Source organism: Neophocaena asiaeorientalis, unplaced genomic scaffold, assembly GCF_003031525.2.
Source record: "Neophocaena asiaeorientalis asiaeorientalis breed wild unplaced genomic scaffold, Neophocaena_asiaeorientalis_V1.1 scaffold67, whole genome shotgun sequence".
In the NCBI taxonomy this organism is placed as follows: domain Eukaryota; kingdom Metazoa; phylum Chordata; class Mammalia; order Artiodactyla; family Phocoenidae; genus Neophocaena; species Neophocaena asiaeorientalis.
In genome coordinates this window covers 11006379-11022611 of record NW_020173731.1, presented here as the reverse complement: position 1 = coordinate 11022611, position 16233 = coordinate 11006379, and the positions used below count along the sequence as shown (strand labels likewise).

The following is a 16233-nucleotide window of genomic DNA, read 5'->3' as shown; positions in this document are numbered from 1 at the left end:
TTACTCCGAAGTACTAATTAAGACAAGGCATACTTTTCTTGTTACCAGCACCAGTGATGGTCACTGCTAATTTCTAAAGAATCCATTCAGATAGTGGGTTCCCCCTAAAGTCAGGCTGGACTGGGAGCTGACAGACCAAGGTGATCAACTGTATAGTAAGTCAGTGTATTTGCTTGAGAGTATTACAAGAAGTACACAGAGCACGCATCTGGGTTACAAAAGCCCTTTTATAAAGCCATTTTTAAACAAAACAAAAAAAAGTTTACAAAAGAAAAAAAGATACAGAAAAAGAATAACTTGCTTCATGTGTCCCAAAAAGAGAAAAAAATAAAAGGGACAATGCCAACATGCTCAACAATAAAGGGTTCTTTTTCTTATTTTTTAATACAAAATACAAGCAAAGGATACACATACTTAAAACAGAGCTCAGGAACAGACACGCAGTCCTGGAAACCCTTCAATAAGAGAAAGCAGGAATTTGTTTTTTTCTTTGTCTATGTAGATACATACAGAGACTGGGATATGTAAAAATTAAGTATCACAAAAGACCATCACACAAGTCTACCAATGCATGTTGCATCTAGAATTCACGAACATGGTCAACAAAATCATGTTCACTTCAACCCCTTTTCATTTAAATTAAAAAAAAATTTTTTTTAAATAAAGTGGTTACATTCAAACTTTAACTTCCTTAGTACCACGCTGCAGATTTCAGCACTGTTAAGGTATTGCAAGAATGCCCAACCCTCGGTGTCTGATCACATGTACCCAGCAACACTGCAGTATTAAGGGATGCCCTGGTCTCAGCCCAAGGACAATTAAATACATTTAAGCAGGTTCTTCTCTTTTACCCTTCCTGCTCAGAACGTAAAAGGTTAAGGACTACAATTAAGGAAGACTGGGAATTTTAGAGCTGGCAAAATGAAGTCTGAAAGATGAATTAAGGTGAACAATTACTGAGAACCTGGCTGCTGCTTAACCTGGCAAGTCTTAAGTCTTTCCTTCAACCTTGAGGGAATCAGGTGTAGAAGGTTTGCTGCAACATGTTCTTGGTAAACAAACTAAGTAGAGCTCTTATTTACAAATCTTGTAACAAATAATTCTGGAGGAAAAAAAGAAAAGAATTCACTAATTTCCAGAAGACAAAGGTTTAACTGCCAGACATGTAACACACACACACACACACCCACACAATACTTCAGGGGTTTTTATACAAGTTATTTAGGTCATAAGCTGAGTACTATACCCCTACACCCCACCAAAAAAGAACAACAAAAAAAAATCCCAATTTTACCCTCCCCCCATAATCTAGAAAACCCTCCCTTCACCCCTGATGTACAAAGTGTATGCACAATGGTGGCATTCCACCAGCCACAAAGCATGCTCAAACAGATGTCACCGGTTCAGTCACTCCATTGGCATGGCAACAGGCAGGTTTACAAGATTTTTCCCAATAGTGGTTAATACACAGCACCACTGTGAATTTTGTGAATTAGGCTTTGAAAAAAAGTGTAGTTTAGGGATTTGGGACTCAAAAAGACTCATTTTGTATCAAGCTTATCTCAAGAAAAAGGGAAAATGAGTTGCACATTGAAATTTGGCTATGGGTAGTTTGATATCCCAATATTCAAATAAACTAACTCCCTTTTCAAATAAATCCAGCTCCACGCACAGAGAAAAGGACAACTCTCCAACCTCAAGAGCTATCCCGTGACAGAAAGTGTCACTCCTTCTAAGTATCTGTCTCTATGCCACAAAAACCACAGGCTAGGTTTCTTCCTTTCCAAACTCCTAAAGTGATAGTTTCTTCTCCTCAGCATAGCTCCTGGCGATGCACGCACAGAAAGAACTGCTCAAATCAAAACTCCCTTTCTTCATAAAAGCCACAACGGCCACATGACCTTTAATAAAGCTTTCCCTGTTGCTCCTGCCTTTCTAACACTCTCAAAACATCTCCTAGGGAAAGGGAAAAAAGCACTATTCCCTTTCCTCAACCACTAGTCTAAAAGCCACTTGTTACTGAATGTTCATGGATTAAAAAAAAATAAAACATTAAAAAAAGTGTCAAGTTCAGTTTAGTTGATCATATCCACAAGAATGTCAAAAACTACTGGATTGTAACCTCAAATTCCACTCTTGATTAGTTACCTGTAAGAAAATGCTGTGAACCAGTACCAAGAGTAAGTATTGAACTGAGGGTTGAACCTGGAGCAAACCAGTTATTGTGAGAAAAAAAAAAAGTATCAAAGCTCCAACATGGGAAATCAACTACTATTCTTCCAGATTTAAAGATTTTTCACTCACTACCTCCATAAAGGAGGACACAGCCATTAATTTTCCTACATGGACTCAATAGGGCATGGAGAGATGAAAGGGAGAGATGTGTTAGAAAGCAGGACAGATATACCATTACTGAAATTAAAAGGTATCCTTTGGGCCCACTCCATTGATTATAATCTGAGGTGGGGAAGGCTAAAAGCAGCAGCAGGCTACAGATAGGTTTAATACCATGGAAGCTACCCATTTCTGGGGGTGTATGGTGTGTGTGTGTGTATGTGTGTGTGTGTGTGTGTGTGTGCGCGCGTGCATGTGCGTGTTGGGGAGGTCTCAAAAAAAGAATCTTAAGTACTAGAACGTAGTGTCAGTTAGCATAGCTGCCGAAATCCATGTTCCAGAGGTAAACCTAACAGAGCTAACATAGAGAATTGAGATAATACAAACAAGCACGTTCAAAGTGAATGTCCCACTTCCTGAGCACTGCAAGACAGTGAATGCTGCCACCTCACCATAGGCACACTAGAGAAAGAGGGCATTTAGTCAAGGGTGGTGCCAATGGCCAGTCGCTATCAGCTTATCGCTTGTAACCTGTTCTGACATCACTATCAAGCCTGACTACTGAGCACCTGTTTCCAGTTGAGACACCACAACTGTCCTATTGGCATGCATGATTTGAGGGGAAGACCAGAGTGTTTTAAATCATTAGCAGAAAGTGGAGAAAACAAAGGTCATTCAGAGCCTGTCTTTCTTGGGGACACAGATCCTTTGTCCAGTCTATTAGAAATATATAATACATTTTTCAATCTCATGAATTAATCTTTAAAAAAGGGATCCCAAACAAAAAGCCCAACCAAATGCACACAAATAACCTAGAAGATGTGATTACCCCTAAAGGATGTGCATATATCACAGAGATGTTAGTGCAGATTAATATATTACAGAGACTGTGTTACATAAAATACCAAGGCTAAAGTTTTAAAAGACACTTGCCCCCAATCTTCACGAAATATAATCTAAGGAAAGCACAAATGTTACTAGGAATGTAAGACTCAAAGTTATAAACCCCTACAAATAGAAGTGCATGGTGGAAACACTGATAGGTTTTTTCAGTACGTGAACACAAACCTTCTTGTTAAAATACCTGAACAAACCCATATAGCAAATAGAATAATCTTTAACACCTCATTACAAAGTTCACAACTATAAAGTTAACCTTCACAAAAGATAATAATCCAATTGCTACTTAATGTTCAAGTTTTACATTTTTGGCCGAGTACTAAAATCTCCAAATTCATTCTTTAACACGCATAGTGCAACAGTGAAATGACTCTCTGCCACTGGGAGCTTTCTTAAAAAAAAAAAAAGAAAAAAAATCACAGAATAAGGATATTCCTTACACTGTCTTAAAAATCAGAGTAAAAATATTCCTTAAATAACCTTTGTTCTATGAACATCTGTAAGAACCAGGTTGTATGAGAGAAAACTATGCTGTAACTCAATAGGTAAAAGAAAACTGTGCAGTAAATATTGAGGAAGCAAATCTAGATAAAAAGGCAGAGGTTAAATTTCACTGATTTTTCGACTTATTAGCACACTAAGACCCCCTAAACCTTGTTCCCATTAGCTCATGGTATCAGAATGTGGAGGAGCAAACCTACAGATCTGTCTTGTGACTGCCTTCATAAGGCATCTAACAAGGCTGTTATCAACTACACACAGACCTCCTGAATATATGGTTTCTCCAGCCCCTCAGAGCCCCTTAAACTCCTGCTTTAAGCAACATGAGCAGTGAGCAAGGGCACCAGTAAAAAGATAACTGCTGACTGAATAGCGTTGGAGCAGCATTTAACATACTCCCCGTCAAGCACAGGATGTAACGTAAGTGAAGAACAGAGCCAGGAGAACTCATGTCCTAGAGCAGGGCTGGTACACATTAGTGGTGGGGCTGTGCAGTAGTGCCCTATGTCCTAGCAGGAACCCAAGAGATGACTTCATACCATGTTCCTACGAAGAAACGGGAAGACAGGGGTATGAAAAGGAAAACGCTCTATCCCCAGATAAAAACAGAGCATGGTTCATGGGATCTGAATGCACATTTATGGCATACAAGAATTTCAATTCTCTGTTTTCATAAACCAAAAATGTCAAGTCTTTGTGATTGAGTTTCACATTAACTGGTGCTTTATTTGCTTAAAACTTAAACATTGTCAGTTTGAGAAGAAATCCACTGTGATATATAGATCTCCCCATTTAAATTCTAGGGTTTCTTCTTTTGATCCTTGGTAAAATTTTATCCAAGAAACAGAATAGATACATATATATATTTTAAAACATGAACCATTAGAGAATGAAATAGAAAATCAAGAAAGATTTAAGTTTTGGCGGCCCTTGCTTTTTTTTTTTTTCTTTAAAGTTCCTTAAAGACTGTAGCAGGATAAAGGATCACTGGCTCCGAGTCTCTTAGAGATAACAAGTGATGAAATTAAAAAAAAAAAAATAACCCACACCCTCAAACAAGGTCAGGTAACCTCAATTCCCTGTGCTGCCCCAGGATAAAAAAACATGAATACTTTTAGTAACAATTCTGAATTCATCTTTATCTCCTACCTACCCCATCAGTGGAAGCTTAAAGTCATGATTTTTCTAGACATCCATATTTTTGTATATAGAATATAAACTTGTATTAGATGACAACTGTTTTCTTAAAAAGTTCAGGTAGAGAAACAATCATTTTTAACTAAAACCTTCTATGTTTTCTAATTACTGTTTAACTTGCTACCATTTAGCAAAAAGCAAAATTTCCATAGTGTTCACCTCAAATCTTATTGCTTTACAACTGTGGCATACCCTCCATTAAAAATAAAAAGATGAAGCAGTCAATCCAGTGATTAATTTAACATGGCTTTCATTGGGAAAGAGGGGGAGGGAAAAGAGGGGGTCGTGACAAAGAGACCCATAGACAAAAAAGGTAAATTAAACATACAATGGTTTTCTTAAAAAAAAAAAAAAAAAAGGAAAGAAAAAGAAAAAGTTATTTTCAACAAAAGGAAAAAAAAAAGCATTGAAAGCCCATGAGTCAAGCCATAGCCAAAACCATATTCTATCTTAAGTAGGTTTTCTTTTTTTTTTCCCCTCTTTTTTTCTTTTTTCTTTTTTTTTTCTCTTTTTTTAATAAAATCTCTCCCCAAACCATCATCACTTTTAATCCTCCCCAGACTGGGCTTCATCTTCAGACCCTTCATCCCCAGATTTCTCAGGTGGAGGGCTTGCAGATGTTTTCTTTTCAGGAGGGCTTTCTGGTTCCTCGTCTTCTTCTTTGGGAGAAGGAGTCTTTTCCTTTGATGCCTTTGAAGCTGTGGGGCGACCCACTTTCCCTTTGCCTTTCACAGGGCTTGGCGTCACTGAAAGAAGAAAAATACCAATTTGGGGAAGGGAAGAAAGCATCTTTAACAAAATCAGCTACTAAAGAAAATAATCTGTAAGAAAAAAATCTATAAAGACAACACCCTAACTTACTAAAAATGAAGGTGGGTACTGGTTTCCAAACCCTTTTAACCAACACTGTAATGTTACGTTAGCAGTAATGTTTACAATAGAGAAACAGGATGCTATAGAAACTGCACATCATCCTTAGTGGCTTGTGAAACTAAAAATTGTTTATGTTTAAAACTTGGGTGAAGAAGAGGGGATGCAACTTAACCTGAATAGAAACTAAAGCCATCAAATAACTTTTAACAGTTCCATCATTACTAACAGTAACTGACATGATGAGTAAAAGTTCTATTTGCTAAAATAAAGAAAAAGCAAATCCAGCTTTCTGATTTAATCACAAACTAGCTTCAAATAGGAGAATACCTGGTAGAAACCACAAGGGCCTAAAGAAAATGAATCTTTGCTGTCAAGTGTGGTTTTATTTTGCTAGCACAGAGGATGGTGTAGGGATCAGAACACAGAACTTAAATGTATTACTGTAGGTGTGTATTTTCACAATTTCAAGTCTTTACTAGCTGCTGGGATTGTGATATCAGTGGGGAAAAAGGGCAGTAACAGCTATGCTGGTGGGGTGTTTCTACCACTGTACCTGACACTAATAGGTCATTCCCAAATCTTGCCTCTCGTATGGCAGTAGTTGAAGAACAGGGCTAAGCCACCAGAATTTCAGAGGGGCTGGAGTCCTTATTAATAAATAAGTGATACTTCCAGGTATAGAACACAGGATCCTTTTATTTTTGTTAAGTACGTGGTCAATGCCAAGCCCTAATGAAGAACTTCTGTAGAGGTTTATTGGTTCTTCACATTTTTCAAAGCAGTAATTTAATCTGACTTCTGCAGAGCTCACCTGTGGCCTTTAGCCTGGGTTTGGGCATTTTCTTTTCTTTTCTCTCAGGTTTGGACTTCTTAACCATCTTTTTGTTTTTCTTTTTTGAACTGCCATAGTCACTATCATCATCGTCTTCCATTAGGAAATCCTCATCACTGCCGGAATCTTCTGAGAGGAAAGAAGAATTTCAACGTCCAACTTAATGTATACAGCCTTCCAAGTGAACAAAGGGAGAGAGTGCTAAGAATGGAGAATGGATTTGGAAGTCAAACACTCTTGGATTCTATTTGCAGATACTACCAATCTGGTTGGAGCTGTCACTGGCCCCACCTGTAAAATGGTTTAGCACGCACCATGAGGGTTACATGACTGACTTGTTTGAAGAGTACGTTGAAAACAGGAAAAGATAAGACTTAATCTGGATAAAAACTGAAGCCATCAAGTAACTTTTGGTAGTTCCATCACTCCTATATAGTCCTGATGAGACTAGGGAAATGAAACAACTGATTTGGTGTGTTTGGCCCAAGTATAAACAAATGAAGTAAGAAAACTACATAAAAAGCAGATATACATGTAATTAATTAATCTGAGTAACCTGTGAAACATCTAAATTTAGTTAACACCTTTTTTTGCAAGGAGAGGTCTACACCCTTCTCCACCAAGCCAAAATACAAATCTTAATCACAATACCCACCATGTAACTGTTAGTCTAACAACTGTTCATTCAGTATTTGACTAGAAATGATGGACATAATGATCATGGGAATCTCTGAACCTTTTAAAATATACATAGATATCAAAACAGTCATCTCTTTTAATAGTTAGTATCTAATTTAAGCAACTGATTTTAACACTGAGCATCCACAAAAACGTGGAAGTAATCGAGGTCACAAACTACAACCATGACCAAAGTAACAAGGCAGCTTTACGTACTCTCCTGGAATGGCACCTCATCCTCTTCTTCTTGTTCTTCTTCACTGCCCACATCTTCCATGAGCATCTCCCTCTGTTTAGAGGCTGCTTTAGAGGCTGCCTGCCGTTGCTGGCGCACATTTTTATGATCTTCTTTTTCATCTTCACTGTCCTCTGCAATATCCAAGTTATAATGCAATGATCAAAGAGTTTTGGGTTTGACAGCTGACTAGAAAAGCCGATATGAGATATAACCTGCAGCTTTATTTCATTCAAAAAGGGTAAATTTTATCCCTAAAAATTTCTACAAAATACACAAAAGAGCTAAAATTCAAAGAATGAGCTTGAATAAGACTATGCACCCACTAGCACATATGAAATAACTTAGGCATGTAGTTCTAAGTAATAATAAAGCTGAATTAAGGTGTGAGCACATGTTTCCTATAACATACTTTAAACTTGTATCATTGCTTTGCCCTGAAATTCGCAATCACATTCAAACCTATCTACACAGTTTTTAGAAACTAGTTAGAAAAATATTTTTAAATAGTAGAACGGGGAACATTGTCTTCCAATGATATTTATTCTAAGATACAAAACATACAGAATCTAAAATAATGCCAAACTACTATCCTTTTCAATGAATGAGGTGTGGCCATTTCAGTTTAGAGGAGATTGAGGGAAATCTTTAAAACACATATTAAAATCAATTAGATCTCAGTACAATTTTATAAAACAATTACTTTCATATACTATAGTTTATTAATTAAAAGTTCTTTTCAACACACAGTTGTGGTTGTGCATAAATCTGGTTAAACAACAGGATGCCAGCCTACTGGCTCTAGATCAAGTTATATTTTTATTAGTCTCTACCTACAGCCCTTCTCCTGGACTCTGAGGCTCTCTTATTCTGTTAAGGTTTAGCTGTTACTCTTCCAGAAACTCTCGAGTCTTATAAGCTTTGCCATGGTCAGTGTTCAAGTCATCACTTTCACTACCCAAAACCTCACCTGAAGACAAACAGACACACGGAACGGAACTGACTTTGGTAGACTCAAAAGTAAACGCACCTCACAGCAGCTTAACCCTAGTACAGAGTTATTCATCTTGAATTGCTCGAGTGCTTACAAATGTAAGAGATTCAACTTAGGATTCACAAGGCAGATGAATAAAAGTGTACGTTACGTTATCACAACAGCACTAGTGCAAAAGGTTAATATAATTTATTTTCAGACAATTAGCAGACTTGAGAAAAAAACGAACGCAAAATAGCTCAGTGGAGTGAATCCAGTGGAACTCTGTCTACCCTCTCTACATATTATCTAAATAGCAGTCTCTCTTTTTTTTTTTTTAATGTCGGTTCATTGGTTTGTTTATTTATTTATTTTTGGCTGTGTTGGGTCCCCATTTCTGTGCAAGGGCTTTCTCCAGTTGTGGCAAGCGGGGGTCACTCTTCATCACGGTGCGCGGGCCTCTCACTGTCGCGGCCTCTCTTGTTGCGGAGCATAGGCTCCAGACGCGCAGGCTCAGTAGTTGTGGCTCACGGGCCTAGCCGCTCTGCGGCATGTGGGATCTTCCCAGACGAGGGCTCGAACCCGTGTCCCCTGCATTGGCAGGCAGGTTCTCAAGCACTGCGCCACCAGGAAAGCCCAGCAGTCTCATTTAAAGGGGGATCCAGGAAGGCAAAAGCAGGGGAATATAGACCACAACTAAAATGGTTGGGAGCAAGATGGGATAAACTCTCAATTCTTTTAAGAGTTACATTTTAAAAAATAAATACCAATGAGTAATCAGGATTTAACATTTAATTTAGTCAGTTCCTCGTTAATTCTTTTTTTTTTTTTTGCGGTACGCGGGCCTCTCACTGTTGTGGCCTCTCCCGTTGCGGAGCACAGGCTCCAGACGCACAGGCTCAGCAGCCACGGCTCACGGGCCCAGCCGCTCCGTGGCATGTGGGATCTTCCCAGACTGGGGCACGAACCTGTGTCCCCTGCATTGGCAGGCAGACTCCCAACCACTGCGCCACCAGAGAAGCCCCTCATTAATTCTTTTAATTTAGAATTCTTACAAAAAACTTTCTCTGTGGCTACTGTTTCAAAGGTCTACTTCCCAGCTAAAAAGAGTCAGATTGAAACTAATCGTTGTTTGCTTTCCAACCTGGAGTCATCACTCCCCCTTATTCTTATTATTCTATTTAGTTTGATATCTTTTATTTGTTCATGTAAATGGTTTTCAATTTTGACTATGCATGAGAATAATCTGTAAATACTTATACAAAACAAAGCCCCAACATCCCACCTAGACCTTACTGAATGAGAAGTCCTGGGATGGGATGGATATTAAGTACATTATAAAAACCTTCATATCAGACTTCCCTGGTGGCGCAGTGGTTAAGAATCCGCCTGCCAATGCAGGGGACACGGGTTCAAGCCCTGGTCCGGGAAAATCCCACACGCCGCAGAGCAACTAAGCCGGTGTGCCACAACTACTGAGCCTGTGTGCCACAACTACTGAGGCTTGCGTGCCTAGAGCCTGTGCTCCGTTAACAGGAGAAGCCACTGCAGTGAGAAGCCCACACACGGCAGCGAAGAGTTGCCCCCGCTCGCCACAACTAGAGAAAGCCCGCGTGCAGCAATGAAGGCCCAATGCAGCCAAAAACAAATTAATTAATTAATTAGAAAAACCAAAAGAACCCAAAAAAAACCTTCATAGGTACTTCCCTGGTGGTCCAGCGCTTAAGACTCTGCACTCCCAATCCAGGTCACGGGAGAGAACACAGCAGTGAGAGGCCCGCGTACCGCAAAAAAAAAAACCCAAAAACAAAACAAAACAAAACAAAACAAACCTCCTTCATAGGAAACTGTAATAAGCCACCAGGATTGAGAACCACTGTGAGCTCTTTGAAGATGAAAACACATAATGTTTGTAATGCAGCATTTACCACAGAGCCTGGCATTGTAATAAAACCACTTATTAAAATGCCCAATAAATAAATATATAAATAGAATTACACCTATTACATTAAAAATTCTTTACTACCTGCTGAGTGAGAATCATCCTTCTTGGTCTTCACATCTTTTTCTTCTGAGTCCTCACTGTAAGCGGAAGGGGGAAAAGATTAAAAATCTTAGATCAAAATCCAAGTGAACGTAAATCTCTGGTATCTGACTGGAGAAGAATGCCGAAGAAAACCTCTTTTATATATAAAATATTCAAACAGATGCTGAGGAGTGGAACTGCTTGCTTGCATTATTTCCCTACTTCATAGGAATGCTGGTGATTAAGAACAATTTTATCTACTTTTAGAAAACACTGCTCCCTCTGAAGACCCAAAGGGAAAAAAGAAGGTATCTCAACACAGGCTAAAAACTTTTCACCTATGGATAAGACCTGGTTCAGGAGAACATTTACTAAGAAAAATTTTTTGTTGTCAGAGGCAAAGTATGAATATACTGAAAATAAATTATATAATGTATCAAATGGTGGTAAAGTAGGCAAGTAAATGGATAGCCCCAAATATAGATGTAGAAAACACCTTTATAATTATTAAAGGAAACTGGAGTTTAGTTATATAAATTACAATATGCCTAAAAAAATTATCTAAAACAAAATGAAAACAAATCAATTAATTAATTACCTCCTAATATTAGTATTTAGGATCCAATATTTCTATACATCAGAAACCTCAACACATAGGCCTGCCTTGTATCATGGAGAAAATAAAAGTGAGCTAAAGGTCACTGCAGAGTAAAATAAGAAGTTAATGAGCTTCAATGGAAAGTTTTATAAAATAACTTTTTAGGTCACAAAGATGCACATTTTATATCTTCACAAATCTTAAATTGGAAATCTGGGTTCTAGTGTTCTGTCTTTGTCATGAATTATTTAGTTGTATGATCTTAGGCAAATCACTTGTACTCTTCAGCGCTAAAATTTTATGATTCCGTGAGAAATTCTGACAAACAAAAAAAGAAAGTCACATAAAAGTTGATAGCTTTCTTTTCTCAAACAGCAGATCCTGTAAATCTCTTTTGGTATTCCTGTAATTTAGACCACACTCAAATGACCACCTATTGAACCCAAGATTCCTAAGCAAAAAGAAAAACCGAACACATTTCTTTACTAAGTAATCTGATCCAAATATACTATAATTCTGAAACCTATGACTGTTCTATATAAATATCTTATGCAGTGTAAGCATTTAATTCACAAGTCTATTACAATGATGAAGAATGGTATCATTTCCTCTAGTTCTTTTATTATTGAGTTTATAGAGACCATTAATCCTTGAGCACCATTACAGTGAAGTCAAGTAAAAGCTAAATTTTTAAGTAGAGACCAACACAAAAAGCAACATAATATTGGTCTAAGGGAATAAACGTACAAGGCACTTAATACAAATGCCAACAAAAGCTATATTTATTTCAACCATTCCTGGACACTTAGCATTGAGTAATAAAGCCAGATGACTGCAACAAGGAAAAATTTAGGCTAGATATCAATTATATTGATGAGACATTACAAGAGGCCATGAAGATGCTCATTCCTAGGAGAAATAAAATAAATATAATGAAAGATAGTTCTAAGTTGGGCTGCTATATAAAACTGGATTAGAGAGATATATTATGAAACTATGGAAAATGTGTCTCCCTACAGTATAATTTTGTCTTATTTTTCCTCAAAATTTCTCCAGATTTCTGAAATTCTCCAGGAAAGAAAATACTAGATGTTAGCGATTCAAGCAAACAGAAAATACTTAGGTACATTTATTAATTAGTATTATTTTTACAAACTTAGTGTTCTGTGAATTCAGAATGGAAAGATTTCTGCCTAGGAATTATAGTGGTTTTAGTGCTCAAAAGTAAATAACTTAGAAGAACTAGTGAGAATTATTATTTCATTTCTTTGAACTGCTCATACTTAATAATATTGTTTGGAAGTGGTATAGCCTAATGGTTAAAAAAATGGACTTTGGAGTCCAACAGACATGGTTTCAAAACCTACTGGTCTATTTGCTGGTCCTTGGATAAATCACTGACCCCTCTAAGTTAATATTACTTACCCTAATAAAGGTTTTGTGAGAATTAAATGATAATGGATATAAATCAGCATATAATAGATACTGGCACATAATAATCATAAACGGTAACTATCATCATCACCCCCACCACCACCACCACCATCAAGGAGGTCTTAAAGTTATGCTACACTGAGTACGAGAGTGAATCAATGTGTATAGCTGTAAGAGCAGAGATGAAAGCTACAATACCCTTGTCTCATGAGGCAATTACAGTTAAAAATACAACTCATCTGAATTCATTTATAAAACTAAGGGAAAGGAAACAGCCCAAAATGATTAAATTATTTAAACAAAGTAGAATTGACTATAGATAGTAAAACTTGGCAGGCAATGCAACATTCTATAAGCTTTAGTTATGATTCTGCCAATGATTTGTGACTGAATAGGAAAGGCCACTTATTCTTTGCCATTTCTACAATGAAAATGCCAATACTAACCTTGGGCAACAAATTATATACTTAAACAATCTTTCTGCCTGTGTTCAGAGGTTTGAAGTAGCACCAAAGTCATTCTGGCATACTTGCAGCTCACCTTGGATTCCATGACCTTAAAGAGGCTAACCTCTAGACTCAGAAGCACTGTCTGAGATGACATGAAACATGCAAAACAACATTAAGTGAACAATAAGCACTTTCCCAAAGTAACTGAAGATTCTACCAATTTAGAGACCAGACACTATCCTCATCTGAGTGGTGACAGGGTAAGAAGAATCAGACTTATGCCTCTTACCTATCTTCCTGTGAATTCTTTCCAGATCGCCTCTTATTTTTAGCTTCTCGGGGAGATGATCGAATTTTCTTAGCTGGAGGGCCCGAATCTCTTCCATAATCTTCATCTAAACAAAGTATTTTTCAAATTCAATGAACTATATTATGATTTTTACATGTCAAAATTACCACTCTATTTACTGATAATTCTCTCATGCTATTTAAAAGGTGAGAGGGTAGAATTTCCTAAATAATTTTCTTTCATTAAAAAAAAAAAATCTTTCTACTCCAGTTCCACCTTAACTCAATCATTTCCATTTTTGCATATCACTCTCTAGTCCTCATGTGTATATTTTAATATACCCACAGTCAAATATCTTACTTTATATTCTAGCCCTTTTTTTTTTAGCCTTTTAATTTGTTAAAGACTTTTACATGTTTCCACATCTTCATATTTATTTGGAAACTATTATAGTAATATGGTTATATTACAAGCATTTTAGACTGTAAAGAACCCACAATTCTACAATCCTAACACAATTACTGTTATCAAGTAAATTACTTTTAAACTAAAGTATTATATATAGCACACTCTGGCACTTGAGGAAAATACCTCCAATTTAAAAAGTCCTATAAAACCTTAAAAAGTGACTATTCCAAAACTGTTTACTACACCATCATATATAATCGTGAGTATCTAGAATAGTCTGAAGCTTCAGCAATTATTAAATGGTTGGATAATTATAAATTATGGAATACCATACAACCATTAACCAACATAAACTTTTAGTAACACAAGAAAGATACGTAGGGGTGGGGTGGGAGGGGCACAGAACTCAAAATTCTATAGCAAGATGTCAACTATATTTTTAAAAGGAAAAAAAGGACAAAAAAGTTAAAATGGCCATCTGCTGGCTAAAGGACTTTGAATAATATTTCTGCCTCAGTTTCCTTATCTGTAAAATGGAAATAAAAATAGTATAATCCCATTTTAACAGGAATGATCTAAGGATTAAATGAGTAAGTGCAAACATTTAGTAAGCATTTAATAAATGTTAGTATTACCTCTGGGAGGGTGGATTATGTTTTTATTCTTCTTTATACATTGCTGCATTTTCTAGGTTTTCCCAAGGTACATAATATTATGTTTATAAAGTAAAATTAGATTTTAAAAAAATAAAGGAAAAAGAATAGTAAACACATCTGGAAAATGAGAGTAAGGACATACTCTAAAAAGACCTTTTATGGCTACAATTTAAGATGCACTACTCACTCTGAGTTAGTTCACAAATCAAAGGTATTTCATAAAATACTCTCATCGTACTTTATTATGCAAAAAATTTACATACTCCCTATTATAATGTATGAGTTTTACCGTGATTATAGCAGGAGATATATTAAACTAATAAACACTGCATCAGAATTATCACACATTTAAACTTTGGACTCCAAAACCAGATAAGAAAAAAAATTATTCAAGTGTTTATTTTCAATGATTTACTAAGGAAAAGTTAAAATCCATGCAAGTTCAACGTTTGTTTTGAGTGACACAGATTGACATAATTTATATACACCAACAGTCTAAAAATAAAAAATGAAACCTATTTCAAAAGAATAATAAGAATGTACACAAACTGGGTATTCTTCCACTAGTCAGTTGAATTTACAACTTATTGAAATCACAAAACTTACCAGCATCATCAGATTCCTGAAATTGTGAATAATCAACGACCTTCCTATTTCTGTAGAAAGAAGAGACTCTAATTAAGATCACAAAAATGTAGGACTTTTCTAAGATATCAGAACCCACATTTCTACTTCACAAACAGAATTAGAACTAGCTCTCTGAAATTTATTTTTCAACAAGCCCCTAACTCAGCCAAAAAATGTCACATTTTCTTATAGGAAAGTATAGCTTAAACCAAAAGTATTTCAAATGACAATTCTCATATTGCTCATCTGAGGCATAGCCCAAATACTATCCTTTCCTACAAAACAACCTCCCACCTCCCACAAGTACATAAAACAGCAAAATAAGCCAAACTACCATAAATATTCATTATGCACACAAACCAAAACTGTAAATGTTACTTTATTCTTACTGATATACACACGTGTACACCTGATAAATAAGGTTAGTACTGAGTTTTTTTCACGGCAAAGTGACTTTTAATTATAATAGTTAATTATATTTAATTAACTTACCGTCACTATGGTGACGGTAAGTTAAGCCTTACATAGGAAGGGATGGGAAAAAATGGATTCATTCAAAAGATGCTCGTTATTAAAGACCTTTTTTCTTTTTTCTGGCCATGCCGCGCAGCTTGCAGGATCTTAGTTCCCTGACCAGGGATTGAACCCGGGCCACAGCAGTGAAAAACCTGGAATCCTAACCACTAGGCTACATGGAACTCCCTAAAAAGCATTTATTAAAGATACAAATTTATGTATTTACTTGACTCAGTGATTATTTTTTGACTCAGTGATTTTTAAGTACTTCTTACTAGGTAAGGCATCTTTAATATCTCAAACAAATTTGATTTCCATTTTCCTACTTCATATTCTACACTTAAGAGTTTAAAATTCCTCTTAGAGAGATATAAGAGCTTCCATGTTAGTATCCAAACAGCCTGGAACTTGAGCCTTAGATGTACTGTAACTAAATGGAAACTGAACAAGTGAACCGAAAGAACTATAAGGGAAACATGCCACTAACTACACTTAAACCTAAGTTGAGGACTATTCCTGGTTTTATAGATTAAGACACCATTTAAATGCAAGAACAGGAGAGTCAGAATTCAAGTGCAGGCAGAACCTCTATATAATATGCAAAAAATGATAGGGTGGGGTGAATTCTGAACACATGTTTGGGGCTTAGATGTGGAGGAAGGTATAGCCACATCCTTGATTTCAGAGAAAGAAAGAAAGAAAAAAAA

At 36.5% G+C, this 16233-nt stretch overlaps 1 protein-coding gene across 1 annotated transcript; it reads right to left on the bottom strand.

Annotated features, from left to right (window-relative positions):
• Positions 1-209: 209 nt before the first annotated feature.
• Positions 210-15005, bottom strand: NUCKS1 (nuclear casein kinase and cyclin dependent kinase substrate 1). The gene is made up of 6 exons (XM_024750974.1): positions 14990-15005; positions 13320-13425; positions 10550-10605; positions 7532-7684; positions 6617-6763; positions 210-5678 (listed from the first exon to the last, which is right to left on the bottom strand). The coding sequence occupies exons 4-6, from the start codon at positions 7596-7598 to the stop codon at positions 5479-5481; spliced, it is 414 nt and encodes a 137-aa protein (XP_024606742.1). The 5' UTR covers positions 7599-7684; positions 10550-10605; positions 13320-13425; positions 14990-15005; the 3' UTR covers positions 210-5478.
• Between the last annotated feature and the right edge of the window lie 1228 nt (positions 15006-16233).

Coding starts and splice junctions, on each gene's coding strand:
- NUCKS1 (XM_024750974.1), bottom strand. CDS start 7,598: ATGCTCATGGAAGATGTGGGCAGTGAAGAAGAACAAGAAGAAGAGGAT. Junction 6,764..7,531: donor TGAGGTGCCATTCCAGGAGA/GTACGTAAAGCT, acceptor TCCTCTCAGAAG/ATTCCGGCAGTGATGAGGAT. Junction 5,679..6,616: donor ACCCAGGCTAAAGGCCACAG/GTGAGCTCTGCA, acceptor TTCTTCTTTCAG/TGACGCCAAGCCCTGTGAAA.